The sequence below is a fragment of the Maudiozyma barnettii genome (genome assembly GCF_903064755.1).
Source record: "Maudiozyma barnettii strain CLIB 1767 genome assembly, contig: KABA2_07, whole genome shotgun sequence".
Lineage (NCBI taxonomy): Eukaryota > Fungi > Ascomycota > Saccharomycetes > Saccharomycetales > Saccharomycetaceae > Maudiozyma > Maudiozyma barnettii.
Window position 1 is genome coordinate 474866 of NW_024545244.1, and position 15147 is coordinate 490012.

The following is a 15147-nucleotide window of genomic DNA, read 5'->3' on the forward strand; positions in this document are numbered from 1 at the left end:
AAACACAACAAGAATCAAGTCAAAATGTATCACAGAGGCTTTTGAATCTCTTTAAGCCGATCCATTTCTAATTGCTTGTTTTGGTCTTTCATTATATATTTTTTTATTTATGATCGGGCTTCTTGGATCAATTCCCCAACAATTCAGAAAATGTTAGCGGCTAAATATACTCCCGGAATATAAAAGCCCATGAGTACTTTATCATATATTTGAAGTACAAGCTTTATCCTAAAGTGACAAGGATTATTCTCGCACATTAATATGTCGTATACTGTTGATATTGAATTGAATTTACATATCTTAGAGTTAGTGGAACGTATTTTCGACTCGCAAGTAAATCTGTTGACGAATTTACTAAACGATTCATCTATAGTTAGCAATACACAAAACTCTAACTTATTTACCGTTTTATTTAAAATCATTGAGCCAGCAATACTAAGAAAATTGGAATCAAAAATTCACGAATCGTCGTCTACTGGATTTCAATTATCATCCGATGATTTATTTCACGAAGGGAGTGGGAGTATCAGAATTAACAACCCACCAAGTAAAGCACAAGAAAAATTGGTAGACAGTTTGCTTAAAGTATTATTTTCACAATTTGTCTCCGTGGCCAAAAATAACCATACTGACAATGGTCATGATAATCTAATACTGTCGTTATTCATCGAAAATATATTCGTTGAACCATACAATGCCAAGGCCTCGGACTTGTTGAATATGTCTCACGGGTCTTTAGATGAAATTGTTAATAAAATATTTCAGAAAACTAATGTTCAAGAAACCATAAAGAAAAACGACTCATTCAGTCTCTACAAATTAGAGTTGTATTTTTACCATTTCAAAGTTGAGGGGAATAATTCTTCTAAAGAGGCACTAGTGGAAGAATTTGACAAAATTGATCTCAGCGACAATGTGTCCGATAGAACCCTAATCGATGAAACCAATAAAAAGATTCCATTATTTAAAGAAATCCTTCCTAATTTTCAGTTTTCTCAAGAAACGTTAAATCTTGTTTCTATTACCACTTTACCGTCACCCCAATTAGAAGGACTCTGGGAAAGTCTATTTTATAACAGTACTCTAAAACAAGCCATATTTAATTCTGCAGTTTTGTCACTTAAGATTTCACAGCAAAGGGGTGATACAGAACAACAAAGAAAATCCAACGAACAAATCCTCAACAACAATGGTCTATTATTATTACATGGTCCTCCTGGAACCGGTAAGACATCACTTTGCAGGGCCGTTTGTCAAAAACTCTCCATTAGACAAAAGTACAATAGAAAAAGTCTCAATCTCAACGAGAGATCTCATTCTATCCTTGTAGAACTTTCATGCTCGAGGATCTTTTCCCGCTGGTTTGGAGAATCATCAAAAAATATCAGTTGCGTATTCAATGATATTGAACTTTTGTTACAATCAAGGGGAAATGATACAGGATTTGTATGTTTATTAATCGATGAGGTGGAAACGATAGCCAGTTGCAGAACAAAAGCAATAAATAACAATGAGTCAAATGAAAGTGTCAGAGTTGTAAATAGTTTACTCACCAATTTGGACAAATTAAAAAAACACGATAACTTTATTGTGCTGACTACATCCAATTATATTGATACTCTGGATTGCGCATTTATTGATAGGGCAGACAGGATATTTCATGTCACAAAACCATCATTGGAAGCTCTTGAAAATATTTTGATATCTTCCTTAGAAAACTTAATGTACTGTAATATTTTAATACCGACTTATAGAAAGGGGAAACTCCTTGAGAATTGTAAGTACAAAAATGTAATTCGTACAATTGCCAAACATTGTTTAGTATGTATCAAACTGTATCATCTTTTATTGCTTTCGATTTTATGTCGTACTAACTAACAATTGAGTTTTTTAAAAGGCCTTAGATCTTAGTGGCCGTGCTTTAAGAAAAGTGCCTCTGATATGTTTATCTGAGTATTTCCAAGATTTACCAGTTAATATTGACTCTTTCCTTATTGCTCTTGCGGATACTATTAACAAATACCAAGAAAAGAATTAAACTACCAAATACATCAACCTTTAATTCTTCAGGAAGTTAATATTTTTTTTATAACTTATATGCAATGTTAAATATTTATATGCTTTTTGCAAAATTAATTACATCTAATAAAGTATGTAATACCAAGAACCTGATCGATTCTGGGTAATTTTAGAAATGTGACAGACAATCACAGCACCAATATTTAACGTAATGTTTTAATAAAATTGTCCAGATTATATTCTTCATCATATTGAGAACTATCCCATAGCTCCTTTAATTCACCGACGGCCTCCTTGGCCTTACCGGTTAAACCAGTTTCATTGGCCATGTCGTCCATATCAGCTTGATTTTGTTTTGCTTCTTCGTCATCTTGTGAAGGCACATTTGATGTATCAAACAAGTCCAACAATTGATGAGTATCCATTGAGGCTAACCCACTATTTTGTTGGTTAACAACAGTTGATGCAATGTTCATTTTAAATTTTTGTAGACCCATAATCTTTTCCTCAAGTGTGCCCTTGGTAATAATTCTATAGACGTTAACAACCTTTTTTTGACCCAGACGGTGGGCACGATCCATAGCTTGCAAGTCATTCATTGGATTCCAGTCATGTTCTACAAAAATAACAGTATCAGCACCTGTTAAATTCAAACCCAAGCCACCTACTTTTGTTGTTAGAAGTAAACAATCAATAGAAGGGTCTTCATTAAATTTCTTAACCACACCTTGCCTATCACGAGGGTCAACAGTACCATCAAGTCTCATATATGTCACAGATGGCATGCATTTCTTGAATAGATCATTTTCTACCATATCTAACATATCTTTCAATTGACAAAAAATCAATGCACGGTGTTGAGATATCACATTTGTTGTCAAAAGCTGATTACCAGATCCTTTATCAACCTCCTGCTCTCCAATCCCACACTCCAATAAAAGTGTCCTTAATGCTGTTAATTTTGGAGCGTTAATTATATCATGCAAATCCAAATGTGCCTGTTTTAGATATTGTTGAACCTGTTGCAGTTGTGGATGCTCAGGAGATAAAACTAAGGCAGGATGATTACACAATTTTCTCATATATTGAAGAGCCTGAAATATATGCTGTTTGTTATCCACTTCAGCAGTATTTTGAATATCCTTTTGAACGACAGTTTTCTGCTTCTTAGCGAAATCCTGGTAAAGTTGCTTTTGTAGATCACTTAATTCACAATAATAATCTTGAATAATCTTTGGTGGTAAATCTGATAACACATCTTCCTTCAATCTTCTAAGCATAAAAGGCAAGACTTGCTTATGCAAGGCTTCTAATGCTAAAACACCAGCTTCCTGCTCTTTAGAAGATGTTTTACTGTTTCTGGAAGCAGCAATTGGCTTGGCAAACCGATCCTGGAACATTTTTTCGGTACCCAAAAACCCGGGCATTAGAAAATCAAATAATGACCACAATTCCACAACATTATTTTGAATAGGTGTACCTGTTAAAATCAAACGATGATTGGCTCTTAGCTGTTTCACTGCTTTTGCTAATTTGGATTGAGAGTTCTTGATTATATGGCCTTCATCCAAGACACAATAATTATAGTCGAACTTCATTAAATATTCTAAATCATTTCTTGCAACATCATATGAAGTAACGATTACGTCACCACTACCTAATTGGTCCCTTAATGGATAACGTTGCGATGGACCACCTGCATATACCAAAACTTTCATAAATGGAGAATATTGTTTGAATTCATTTTCCCAATGACCTGTTAGAGATGGTGGACAAACAATAAGGGATGGCAATGGTCTTGTGGTAACCGATTGAGTTTCCTTGTAATCCTCCTGTCTTAAGTATTGATCACTAGCAATAATACAAATCGTTTGTAATGTCTTTCCAAGACCCATATCATCACATAGTATACCATGCAGATTATAATGGTTTAGAAATGCGAGCCAATTTACACCATCCTGTTGGTATTTTCTAAGAGTTGCTTTAATGGCTACCGGAAGTTTGAATGGTTTCGCCTTTGACGGATCCATCATTTGTTGAATAAAATCTCTTTCTTTTTCACGACCAGCCATTAAATCTTCCGGAAGCCCCTCCGGATCGGAAATACCTTCTTCTAAAGGAACGAGTTTAATAATTGAAGCAAACGTAGTAGTAGTTATACTTCTTATATCATGATTAGAATCACTCATTCTGCCTAACAATGGAACAATTAGGAAGATCACGTACGGAAGAATTTCTGTTCTCATAGATACGGATAAATGATATATTAATTCCGATGCACCTTGGCGTTCAACAATAGAACCGGCATTGTTCATCATCGGCAATATATCACGAATAATAAATGTCATTACTTGGACAGGATATATCTTCGCAATATCAGCAAATGTTCTAGCTGCTGAATAACGGAAAACGGAATATTCTGATGACAAAAATCCTTGAAGATTCTTTAATCTCTGGACGACATCACTGTCACGTAACTCTGAATCCATGTATGGGAATAGAACACGTAATATTCCCATGGCATCAACAATAGATTGACCAATAGAGGAGCCATTACTCTTTAATTCATCATTTGAATATGATTTATCCAGAGGTTCAAATAAGAGATCCCTGAACTTTGGAATTTTAGACAATTCTTCTTTATCAAAGACAGACAATAGTTTCCCTAATGTGTATAAACCACCCTTACGTTTCAACTTCGCATCATCTGCAACTTTTTTCAATTCAATATCTTCTTGATCAGTGATGGAATTATCTTCTTTTATTAGAGTTAATATTTCAGAAGAATATTTTTGATTGGCAACAAAATCTGGAACCTCTGAAGTATCAACACACAAGAAACCACAAAGATTTTTAACAATCTTGTTAGCAACATTACTCTTATTGCACCTGATTAATTCACGAAGGAGGTGAATCACAGAATTACCGGCCATCTGCTGAAGCATTTCATTATTTTCTTCTTTTACACTATCCATTAGTGATCTTATAATTGGATTTAATTTAGATGGAATTCCGTTCATTAACAAAATCGAGGATGCGGCATTACATAAAACCCAATTAGACCTAGCTTTTGTTAACTCATTAGTTGAATTGATTGCTAGCTGAACACGATATCTCGCATCTTCCAAAGGCTTCTTTCCTAAAACTTTATATGAATTACTCATTGCTTTAAATAGTTTTGGGTAATATTCGTTGTAAACCTTTTCAGCAGTTTCAATAGTAAATGCTTGTGGTCCGGCCTCCGTCTCACCTTGAACGACAATAGCGATTCTAGGTAATTTATGTTGGGGTAACATACCGACGTCAACGAATGTTGTTAATAAAGTTTGGCATTGCATACGTAACGCTTTTAAGCTTGGAACCAATTCTCTAAAAACAGGTAATGATGACGGGTCAGATAATTGTGAATTTATCTTTTCACCAAATATTTCATTAACAAATGGTGGTAATCCAGTCCTCCCTCGATTATTTTTCAACCATGCACCGCAAAATTCTGTAAGAATGACACCTGCCAACATTCTAGGTGTTGCGTAAGGTAAATCGTAACAACGAACTAAAACATTTGAAAAGAATGACGATAGAGTTGAATCCTGGAACATTGCTAAAGTTAAACCGAATGCACGTGCTGCCATAACTCTGGTATTAATAATGACATCAGAACCTAATAGTGTGATATCACCCGCAATCATTGGGGCATCTATGTTCACATGTTCTGATGTTTTTGGAACTGGAATGTCCGAATTCGAACTTGCTTCCGAAATGGATCTTTTTTTCTGAGAGTGAATTTGATAGTGTTGTGACGGTTTCAAAATAAATTGTCCTTCCATACTATAATTTTTACCGTTCAAACCAATTGGAGTGTTTAGTAGGTGTAAAATTGGCTGTAAATGTTTACTGAAGACATGGTCCAATGATTTTTCAGTGTGTTTTGATTTATATTGTGCCAATAATGAGGTATATACTTCAAATGATAAATCAAGGATTTCTCTATTTTGTTCTAATAGTATATTTTGGAAAATTAGTCTGAATACTTTACTGTTTATCCATCCCTTTGTAGAATCATCTTCTATAGATAAAAATGCTTTCAACAAATTCAGGACAGCTTTCCTTACCGAAGTAATAGAATGACGCAAAAATGGATATAGTTTTGGGACTAATGACTTGAAGGCCCATTCAGCTGGTAACATAACAGCTTTAGTTTTTAGAACGTCCAAGACTTCTTTAAATTGACATAGTTTTGCTAATAAATTCATAACAGAACCAACACTTGATGATAAATCATCATCAAGCTCGGATAAAGATGTCCACATGGTAGTTAATAAAATTTCAATTTTATCATTTTGTAAAGTAACGAATTGGTCTGTAATTGGTACCAGTATAGAAGCAGCCACACTCTTGACATCATCATCAGATTGTCGCAAACCATATAGGACAACATTAACCACACTATCCAATAGGTTATGAGAGGTTAGGAAATCTGTTTTAATGCTTACGAAATATCGTATCCCCAACAAACCACCATGTGTAGCTTCCCACACTCTATTAGGACACCCTGTAACTACAGGATCCTGCAATGCTAATTGTTCCAATTTCAGGAAAATTTCATATGATAAATGGTCATCTAAATGAATTAATAATGCAGCTAAAGTTTGAGATACTGATTCTCTGACAGGTGCAACTACAGTGTCATTGACGAAATCACCAAATCTATCAAGAGCAAATATAGTCAATAACCTTGTGGCTAAATCTTCTAAACTTTTCTTATTACGCTTATCATTAACCTCTCTGGTTTCACTTTTTAATCTATTTACACCGTATGCATGCTTCTTCATCAATTCTCTTAAACCTAGGGCTGCACCATGCCTAATTTCCCATGAATCATTAAAAATATTATCTATAAGTAGTTCGAATATCCCTTGGAATTGCCAGACGATACCTGCAACTTTTTCATGTTGTTCCAAAATAGGAGCAGATACAGATTCTATCATTAATTTACTCTTATCTGTTTGCTCTGTAATTTCTAATTTTGGGTTTTGCAAAGTTGAGGCCTTTGAAACTTCACTCTTGATATCCTTTTTATTTGTAATATTTCTTGACACAGAGCTTTGTGTTATATCCACTTGCTTTGTACTCCCATTACCTTTCGCCTTTATCTTTCTTCTACGTTTAGCCATCGCTAACATACGTGCTGATTTTTTATTCTGTGTTCCACTAGTTATTTCTTCCTTTACTGGTTCATTTGTTGAATTGGAATTATCATACATATCTGGCGATCCATTTTTAAAGGAATCATTATATTCATTTACACTTTTTGATAATAACAATTTCCCAGTCTTAAAGAGTTGCGCTATATTCCATTCATTTAAATCATAATAGTTTCTATTTTCTTCTAACAAATCGTAAGTATTTTCTTCTTTGAATTCTTCAATTCGAAGTTTTATATCATCTTCGAATTTGATTTTGGCGTTCTCTATTGTTGGTTCATTTTCATCTTCATTTTCGGTTTTAATTGGAATATCATTATTTTCTACTGTTTCATTATTATTTTCAGGATGATATTCATCATCATCATCATTTGGATCCCATACTTTAGCATATGACACAATTGCACCAACAGCCCTAGCAGCAGTAACTCTTGTTTCCCATTTTTTAACTAATAGGAATGGATAAACTCTTGATAGTAGAGACAATATATCTTCGGGATGTTGTTTAGCTAGATCACCTAACTGATCAGCAGCCATATTTCTTACTACTTGAGTAGAACCTGTCTCTAACAGGATAACTTGTCTATCCAAACGCGATACTTTAGAAGTCATATTCTTTGTTTATGATATTTAATTATTAGCAAACTATAACACGACAAAAAGCTTAATAATTGTAAAAGATAGCAAAATATTGATAGTAAAACTGACGTTTAATTTGATTTGATCTTAACACTAATAAATAGCTGTGTATTGTTGATAAACTGGTCAATAGTTTTTTACTTGTTTGCTCTTTTATAATATAGATAAAAATATGGTGTTATATTTTTTCTCTCTTTATGCTCGGCGGTTAATCTCCAAATTCTGTATCCCCTTTAATTGAAACTAACTAGAATGAGAAATAACCTTTTTTTTGTTTTTTTGGCTCCTTTCGCTTCCGTCTCTTCGCATTCTCCTACTTCAAAGATTTAAAAAAGCGAAATAGATAACCTATATATATATAAGAATATATTATAATATCCGCTTCCCTGCAACGCTCGTTATAAACAAAGCATTCATTTTTTGTTTTTTTCATAAAAAAGTAAAATTTTTTTCGTTCTTTCTTGGGAGGGATTGACCATCGCTACATTGTGTTTCGCAGGGATACTCAGAAATAAGCCAAGCTAATTGGCGATCAATAAACAAACTATATGATATTATAACAGGGCAAGAAAAATAAGAAAAATAGGGCAAATATTATTTGGTAGTTTGTTGCTTGAACGTTTATTGATGCATAATCTTAATCATTTGTTTATATATCAGTAATTTTCAATACTTGAATTTTATTCAATGGTTTTGGAGTTGTGTGTATATTTACAATTGCTTCTTTCTACAGTGGTGGTATTAATATTTCTTATACCGATAACGATATGTCCCTAAAGATATTATGATTCGTAGTTCTGTCTTATTGAGAAGTAAGATGGAACTGTCATAAAATTAAAATAAGTTTACGATGTACTAGTCGCAATAATTTCTGTGTTATTTCCACTATTCAATGAGTTTTACTTCTATGTATGCGCTTATGTTATGCCACCTCGCATTGTAAATATATTCTCTTAATATTTAATCCTATTTTTATAGATTGTCATTATCTTGTTGATATAAGCCCGCGATGACTAAATCTTACATCGATTCTAAAAGTTAATAATTTTAGAATTTTATAAAACCAGTGAAAAACAGGGAAAGTGTTAAAAATTCAACCATTAATAGCTTTCTTGATGATATCGTATTTTAATCATTTTGATTGAATGCTTATGTATATATATATTTATCATTCACCTATAATGAGTATAGTAAGCGTCCTAGAAAATTTAGTTGTGTAACGATATGACTTTATAACACCCATACATATTGTACTCACATCTAAACACCACAGTAATCAAATTGTCTCTCTGGTGCGAAAAATAATGGAAAGCGCAATATAGTTGGAAGAATTTTTTTAAACGTAAAGCAGAACAATATTTCTTCCGTCTTCTGTTCTAGTAACATTCTGTTTCGAAGGACCTAATGCACTTCTGTAATTAATAATTGTTCACTTTTTCAATATCTAATATTTTTGATATTTAAGAAACAGTATAAAATTCAATTTTACATTATTTACTTAAATATTCCAATATAAAACAAATCAACAACTAACCAAATAATAATACACAATGCCAAGTAAGTGTCACATTTAATTGTGAATGCAGAATTTATTGGGAAGTTTTATAATGACTAAAAGGTAATAATTATTTATTTATTTAGTTATCATTGTTATTGTAATTCTAATCAATGTTCTGTAGAGGATCGGGTCCTCCAAAAATAGTTATTTAAATTGAAAGTTATGAAATATAGATGAATAAAAAATGAAACACATCCGTCAAATATCTGGTATAATTTTATTAGAGCATTTTAAACTTTGCACTGAATCCCGACACTTCAGGTAAAGTAGTTCTAATAAATATATATCCTTGACATATTTTAATTAATAGATTGAATTGTTTTATGTTATTATACATTAGGATAGTCTAGCTATTCCTAAGAATATTATGCATAATACAAATTTTCTAATAATTTTAATTAGTTAAGTAATGAATTATGACATGATGTAAAGTAATTTTTAAATGGTAGCGTGTCATGGTGCATGTAATTGAAATATATTGCTCATAAAACGTATATCAATCTATTATCTTATTTTATCCTTATCAATTTATTTTTATTCTTTTTTTGGAATGACCTCTTGATCCTCTTAATTCTATTTCAACCATTAACTAACAATATTTTTAAATTTATATAGGAGCCCCAAGAACTTACTCTAAGACCTACTCTACTCCAAAGAGACCTTATGAATCATCTCGTCTAGATGCCGAAATGAAGCTAGCTGGTGAATTCGGTCTAAAGAACAAGAGAGAGATCTACAGAATTTCTTTCCAATTATCTAAAATCCGTCGTGCTGCTAGAGATCTATTGACCAGAGACGAAAAGGACCCAAAGAGATTATTCGAAGGTAATGCTTTGATCAGAAGACTAGTCAGAATCGGTGTTTTATCTGAAGATAAGAAGAAGCTGGATTACGTCTTGGCTCTAAAGGTCGAAGATTTCTTGGAAAGAAGACTACAAACCCAAGTTTACAAGCTTGGTCTAGCCAAGTCTGTTCACCACGCTAGAGTCTTGATTTCTCAAAGACACATTGCTGTTGGTAAGCAAATTGTTAACGTTGCCTCCTTCATGGTCAGATTAGACTCTGAGAAGCACATTGACTTCGCTCCAACCTCTCCATTTGGTGGTGCTAGACCAGGTAGAGTTGCTAGAAAGCACGCTGGTAAGCCATCTGAAGAAGGTGAAGCTGAAGAAGCTGACGAAGAATAGATTGATCTCTTTTTCTCATAATATAACATTTTTGTATACATATTTGTACATGCTTTATATATATATATATATATATAGCAGCATAGGTTTAATGGATAATATTAATAAATATCAATAACCGCACTTTAAATTACTGTAACTAAGCATTTGAAGAAATTTTGACAGGTATTACAGAGTTATATCTAATTTCGGACAAGTTATCAAAATGTTCCTCTTTCAAAATATCTTTGTGACGAAACCCATACATTTTGTAACATCCTTGCATTTATCGCTTTTTTAATTCTTTTTGTTTTTTAAAATATTGTTTTTTGTAAATTTCTCAATTATTTTCTCTCGTTGCGTGCTCAAGCTACAGAAAATAATTGTAATTCCCGAAGTAACCCTCATACTCTCAAAATCTTAGAGTACTAGCAGGCATCGCTGAATTGGAACATTTTCATGCAGGAATTATACTGCCATACAGCAACATAGTATCAATTGTTCACCTTGATCGGTGAACCTAGTAGTATCCTAGTTAGGTAGTAATAATGATGTAACTTAGTGGTTAAAAAGCTTTTATTTGAGAGTTCAATATCAAAGTTCTAGATACAAATTTAAAGAAACCAAGCATAATCAATCAATCAAAATGGGTAAATCGTATGTAGAAGGTACACAATTTCGCAAACATTTAAACAGTAACGAGAGGTTTGATTTTATAGGAAAAATATAAGGATTTGAACATTAAAAGATACTTCGTGAACCAAATAATAATTAATAAGAACTATGATAAAACTAGAGATAAATTGGATACTTTTGGAGGAATACATGATAAATAAATCGCACCTGTGAATGAAACCATATTAAATTGCTATTCACTATGAATCTCCTTTACTTTGAATATATCATAATTATTTGTGTCCACATTACAGAAAAGTCAACCTCATAGATACTAGATAAGTAACTATACCAATTTTTTGAGCAACTTTACTAACATTAATATGAAACATTCATTGCATGCTTGTTTTCCATACCATAAAATTTAAATAGTCACGGTTACAGATCTCGTACTCGTTACATGTTCCAAAGGGACTTCAGAAAGCATGGTGCCGTCTCTTTGACCACCTACTTGAAGACCTACAAGGTTGGTGATATCGTTGATATCAAGGCCAATGGTTCCATCCACAAGGGTATGCCTCACAAGTTCTACCAAGGTAAGACCGGTGTCGTTTACAACGTCACCAAGTCTTCTGTTGGTATCATCGTTAACAAGATGGTCGGTAACAGATACCTAGAAAAGAGATTAAACATCAGAGTCGAACATATCAAGCACTCTAAGTGTAGAGCTGAGTTCTTGGAAAGAGTTAAGACTAACGCTGCTAAGCGTGCTGAAGCTAAGGCTCAAGGTGTTGCTGTCCAACTAAAGAGACAACCAGCTCAACCAAGAGAAGCTCGTATTGTTTCTACCGAAGGTAACGTTCCTCAAACTTTGGCTCCAGTTCCATACGAAACTTTCATTTAATCTATTTGGTTACTATATGTATACAATTTATTCATTTTACCTCATATATTAATATATAAAACATACAATATCAATTAATATACGATTAGACATCAAAGATACTATATTCTTTTAAATAAATATGTAAAATTCAACCAGCAGGGACCTGATATATTTTCTTTTATTTAAAGAACTCTGAGTTCTAATGTACAGTACCCAAAACGTTAGTAACGCATCCATATTAAGTAGAACTGCATTGTTTGAAATAATATATATATGGAAAGGATATAGAAATAAATGTTTATACAGTTATTTTTTTTAAAAAGAATATCTAAAAATAGAGTTAAAAAAATTATGGAATATCTTGATTTGTTTGAATGAATTCTGACGTCACCACACTGAGGTTTCAAAAAATATCATACTAGTCAATTATTTATTTTAGACTGGCGAATAATTTTTCAACATCTGCAACAGATTGTTGCAAAACCTTTTCTTGGAACTTTGGATTTCCCAATTCAGAGTTTACCTTACTAATAATAGATTCAGCAATTTTTTGCTGTTGTAATTGACGCAGAGAGGCTTCGTATCTAACCCAGGAATCCAAGACAGACTTGGCATGTTGAGCTAATTCGACCTTTTGCTTTAATTCAAAAGCCTTGGCTTCCAGTTCAACAGTCTCCTTGGAAACATCGAAAAGAACTTTTGTTGTTTGGGAGACGTTTTGTAATTGGGAAACGGAATCAATTCTTTGCTTAACAGCGTCGACATGTCTTTCTCTAGAGGCATTCAAAATTCCAGAAACCTTTTTTAATCTTTCATCAGCCCAGGTATTGTAAAATGGAGCAACAAATTTGGCTAGAATACCAACAACACCTAGGAAGGTTAAAAGTAGAATAGATTCTTCATTGATAACGTAAAGTTCGTTAGAAATAGCATAGACAGCTGCTGCTGCAGATGTACCTAAAATACCAGTCTTGGATAGAACACTGTTACCTGGCATAGCATCGATAATAGATTGAGCCTTTGCTTTAGGCTCTTGAGGCGTTTGTGTAGGGGTAGACATGTAACGGATACCAGCACACATACTAGTACGTGAAATAGTATTAGCCAATACAACTCTTTGAGTTAACTTTGAGGAAACAGTACGCAAACTCATGTTTCAGTGTCAATTTTATTATTATTTTATGTATCGTTTTAGGGATAATTTGCTCCTACTTAATATCGAGTATTTTTTTAACTTACAATCGGGAAACTAAACTGATTTACGTCTAAAATAAATTATTTAACTTCTAGATCTTCTTATAATCTACCTCTTCAAAATAATGATTTATATATATGAAACTTCAAAAACTTGACCCCTTCTCATCAACTATAGAAAGAAAGTCTACTGTATATTGTCCTTTAAATTTCTTACAATTTGTATTTTTTTTTCCTTACAAAAGAATATTGTTTGGCGAATATTTCTCTACGCGGTTTTTGTACGACCCAGTAATGATCCATATTCTTGATTTTGATTGGCTGACGGGGTCGTTACATACTAAAATGAACAGAGAGAGAACCAAAATACTACGACACATGATAGATAGAATTTATTAGTAATAGACCGCACATAAATATTTATATGTTAAGTATGAGATGTATAGATTGCAATCGAGTGTCTATTAGTTAATATAAGAATATATATATATGTATGTTTATGTCATGACGATGATGTACTCATCGCAGTTGTTTGGCAATATCTACTAACTGCTGTATATATTTCTTTTCTTCAGGATTGATTGTATGTGCAGTAGATTTTGTTCTGACATAAGGTGCTCCCGTTATATTGTTATGAACAGTTGCGACTTTACCATTGTTCGATGTAGACATCACATTGCTTATGGTGTCTTCCCTTGCAGAATTAGTCGTAACTGTGCTTGGAATATTCGCAAGGACGGTAGCATTAATATCATGTCTCTTTTGTTCTTCGATTTTAGCTGTCCTCTCCCTCAGCATCTGTAACAATTTGGAATGGGCAGTTCTTAAGGAGACAAGTTTAGTCTCTAATCCAATAGGGAAGCCATCATATATATTTTCATGCTCCGCAACTCTCTGTACTTCTTGTAGGACATCTAACTGGGAACGCAATCTTTCCTGAGTATCAATTGCAGGCGCAGTAACCAATCTCCTGGTATCTTGTACATTATTTTGGGTTGGATATGATTCTTGCGCTTTGTCATATCCTGATATACGGTATTTTATATTTTTATACATAGCATTCGCATTGTTGGAGTTTCTTGAATATGTTGATGTTGACCTCTTTCGATAAGGATTATTATTATTGTTTGAGGTTGGCACATCTAATTCTGGAGTTTGTACTCTTGATCCTCCTAATTTATGTGCAGTTCTGTATCTATTAGAATATATATTTGTTATTGGTAACGTTCTTGGAATACCGTAAACTGTGCTTTCCCTCTGTTCGTCTTCACCTATGCCATACTCGTCCTCATCGTAGTCGTTGTCGTCTGTCCTACTATTTATATATTTGGGGATCCCCATTTTATTCAGGGATTCATCTGTCCCAGAAGTAACTTTCAGCATTATGATACCTATCTTGCCCTTTGTTTTGATGGATCACTTGATATATATCGTTTATAAAAATGACTAACTATGTTTTTTATTGTTTTGTTTATTATCCTACTCATTGAACTTTTTGTCTTTTCCTGTGACGTGAGGAAATTTATCAAGACGGAATCAGTTGAATAAGATTCTCATTGAAGTTTTCAGTAGAGCGAAGAAAAATGGATCACGAAATAAGATTCAAGAGCAGAGAATGTGAGAAGAAACTGTCTATAACAAACAAGATATTTAAACTGTAAAACTGTTGGGATGCTATCAACAGCTAAATACTATTAACGCATACAAGGAAATCATAATAATATATCTATATAAACGTATTATTTCAATTTTCAATTAAAGAAAGTACAAATAACTAGCCAATCACAGAAACTATTAACCGCCAACCAATCCCGGAAGTACTTACGGAGACAGAAAATTATATATTGAACAATATCATATATCGTC

The 15147-nt window shown here is 33.1% G+C and overlaps 6 protein-coding genes across 6 annotated transcripts; 3 read left to right on the forward strand and 3 right to left on the reverse strand.

Moving 5' to 3' along the window:
- Positions 1-261: 261 nt before the first annotated feature.
- On the forward strand, positions 262-2038 carry PCH2 (Pch2p; the record flags this gene model as incomplete). Its single annotated transcript, XM_041551710.1, has 2 exons — positions 262-1821; positions 1898-2038. 2 exons carry the CDS (start codon positions 262-264, stop codon positions 2036-2038), a joined length of 1701 nt encoding a protein of 566 aa, XP_041407644.1.
- Positions 2039-2222: 184 nt separating this feature from the next.
- MOT1 (DNA-binding ATPase) lies at positions 2223-7835 on the reverse strand (the record flags this gene model as incomplete). The annotated part of the gene is made up of 1 exon (XM_041551711.1): positions 2223-7835. The coding sequence occupies one exon, from the start codon at positions 7833-7835 to the stop codon at positions 2223-2225; it is 5613 nt and encodes a 1870-aa protein (XP_041407645.1).
- Positions 7836-9412: 1577 nt separating this feature from the next.
- RPS9A (40S ribosomal protein uS4) lies at positions 9413-10607 on the forward strand (the record flags this gene model as incomplete). The annotated part of the gene is made up of 2 exons (XM_041551712.1): positions 9413-9419; positions 10036-10607. The coding sequence occupies 2 exons, from the start codon at positions 9413-9415 to the stop codon at positions 10605-10607; spliced, it is 579 nt and encodes a 192-aa protein (XP_041407646.1).
- Positions 10608-11232: 625 nt separating this feature from the next.
- RPL21B (60S ribosomal protein eL21) lies at positions 11233-12105 on the forward strand (the record flags this gene model as incomplete). Its single annotated transcript, XM_041551713.1, has 2 exons — positions 11233-11243; positions 11634-12105. The coding sequence occupies 2 exons, from the start codon at positions 11233-11235 to the stop codon at positions 12103-12105; spliced, it is 483 nt and encodes a 160-aa protein (XP_041407647.1).
- Positions 12106-12517: 412 nt separating this feature from the next.
- On the reverse strand, positions 12518-13240 carry ATP4 (F1F0 ATP synthase subunit 4; the record flags this gene model as incomplete). The annotated part of the gene is made up of 1 exon (XM_041551714.1): positions 12518-13240. One exon carries the CDS (start codon positions 13238-13240, stop codon positions 12518-12520), a length of 723 nt encoding a protein of 240 aa, XP_041407648.1.
- Positions 13241-13800: 560 nt separating this feature from the next.
- KABA2_07S04884 (uncharacterized protein) lies at positions 13801-14664 on the reverse strand (the record flags this gene model as incomplete). The annotated part of the gene is made up of 1 exon (XM_041551715.1): positions 13801-14664. One exon carries the CDS (start codon positions 14662-14664, stop codon positions 13801-13803), a length of 864 nt encoding a protein of 287 aa, XP_041407649.1.
- Between the last annotated feature and the right edge of the window lie 483 nt (positions 14665-15147).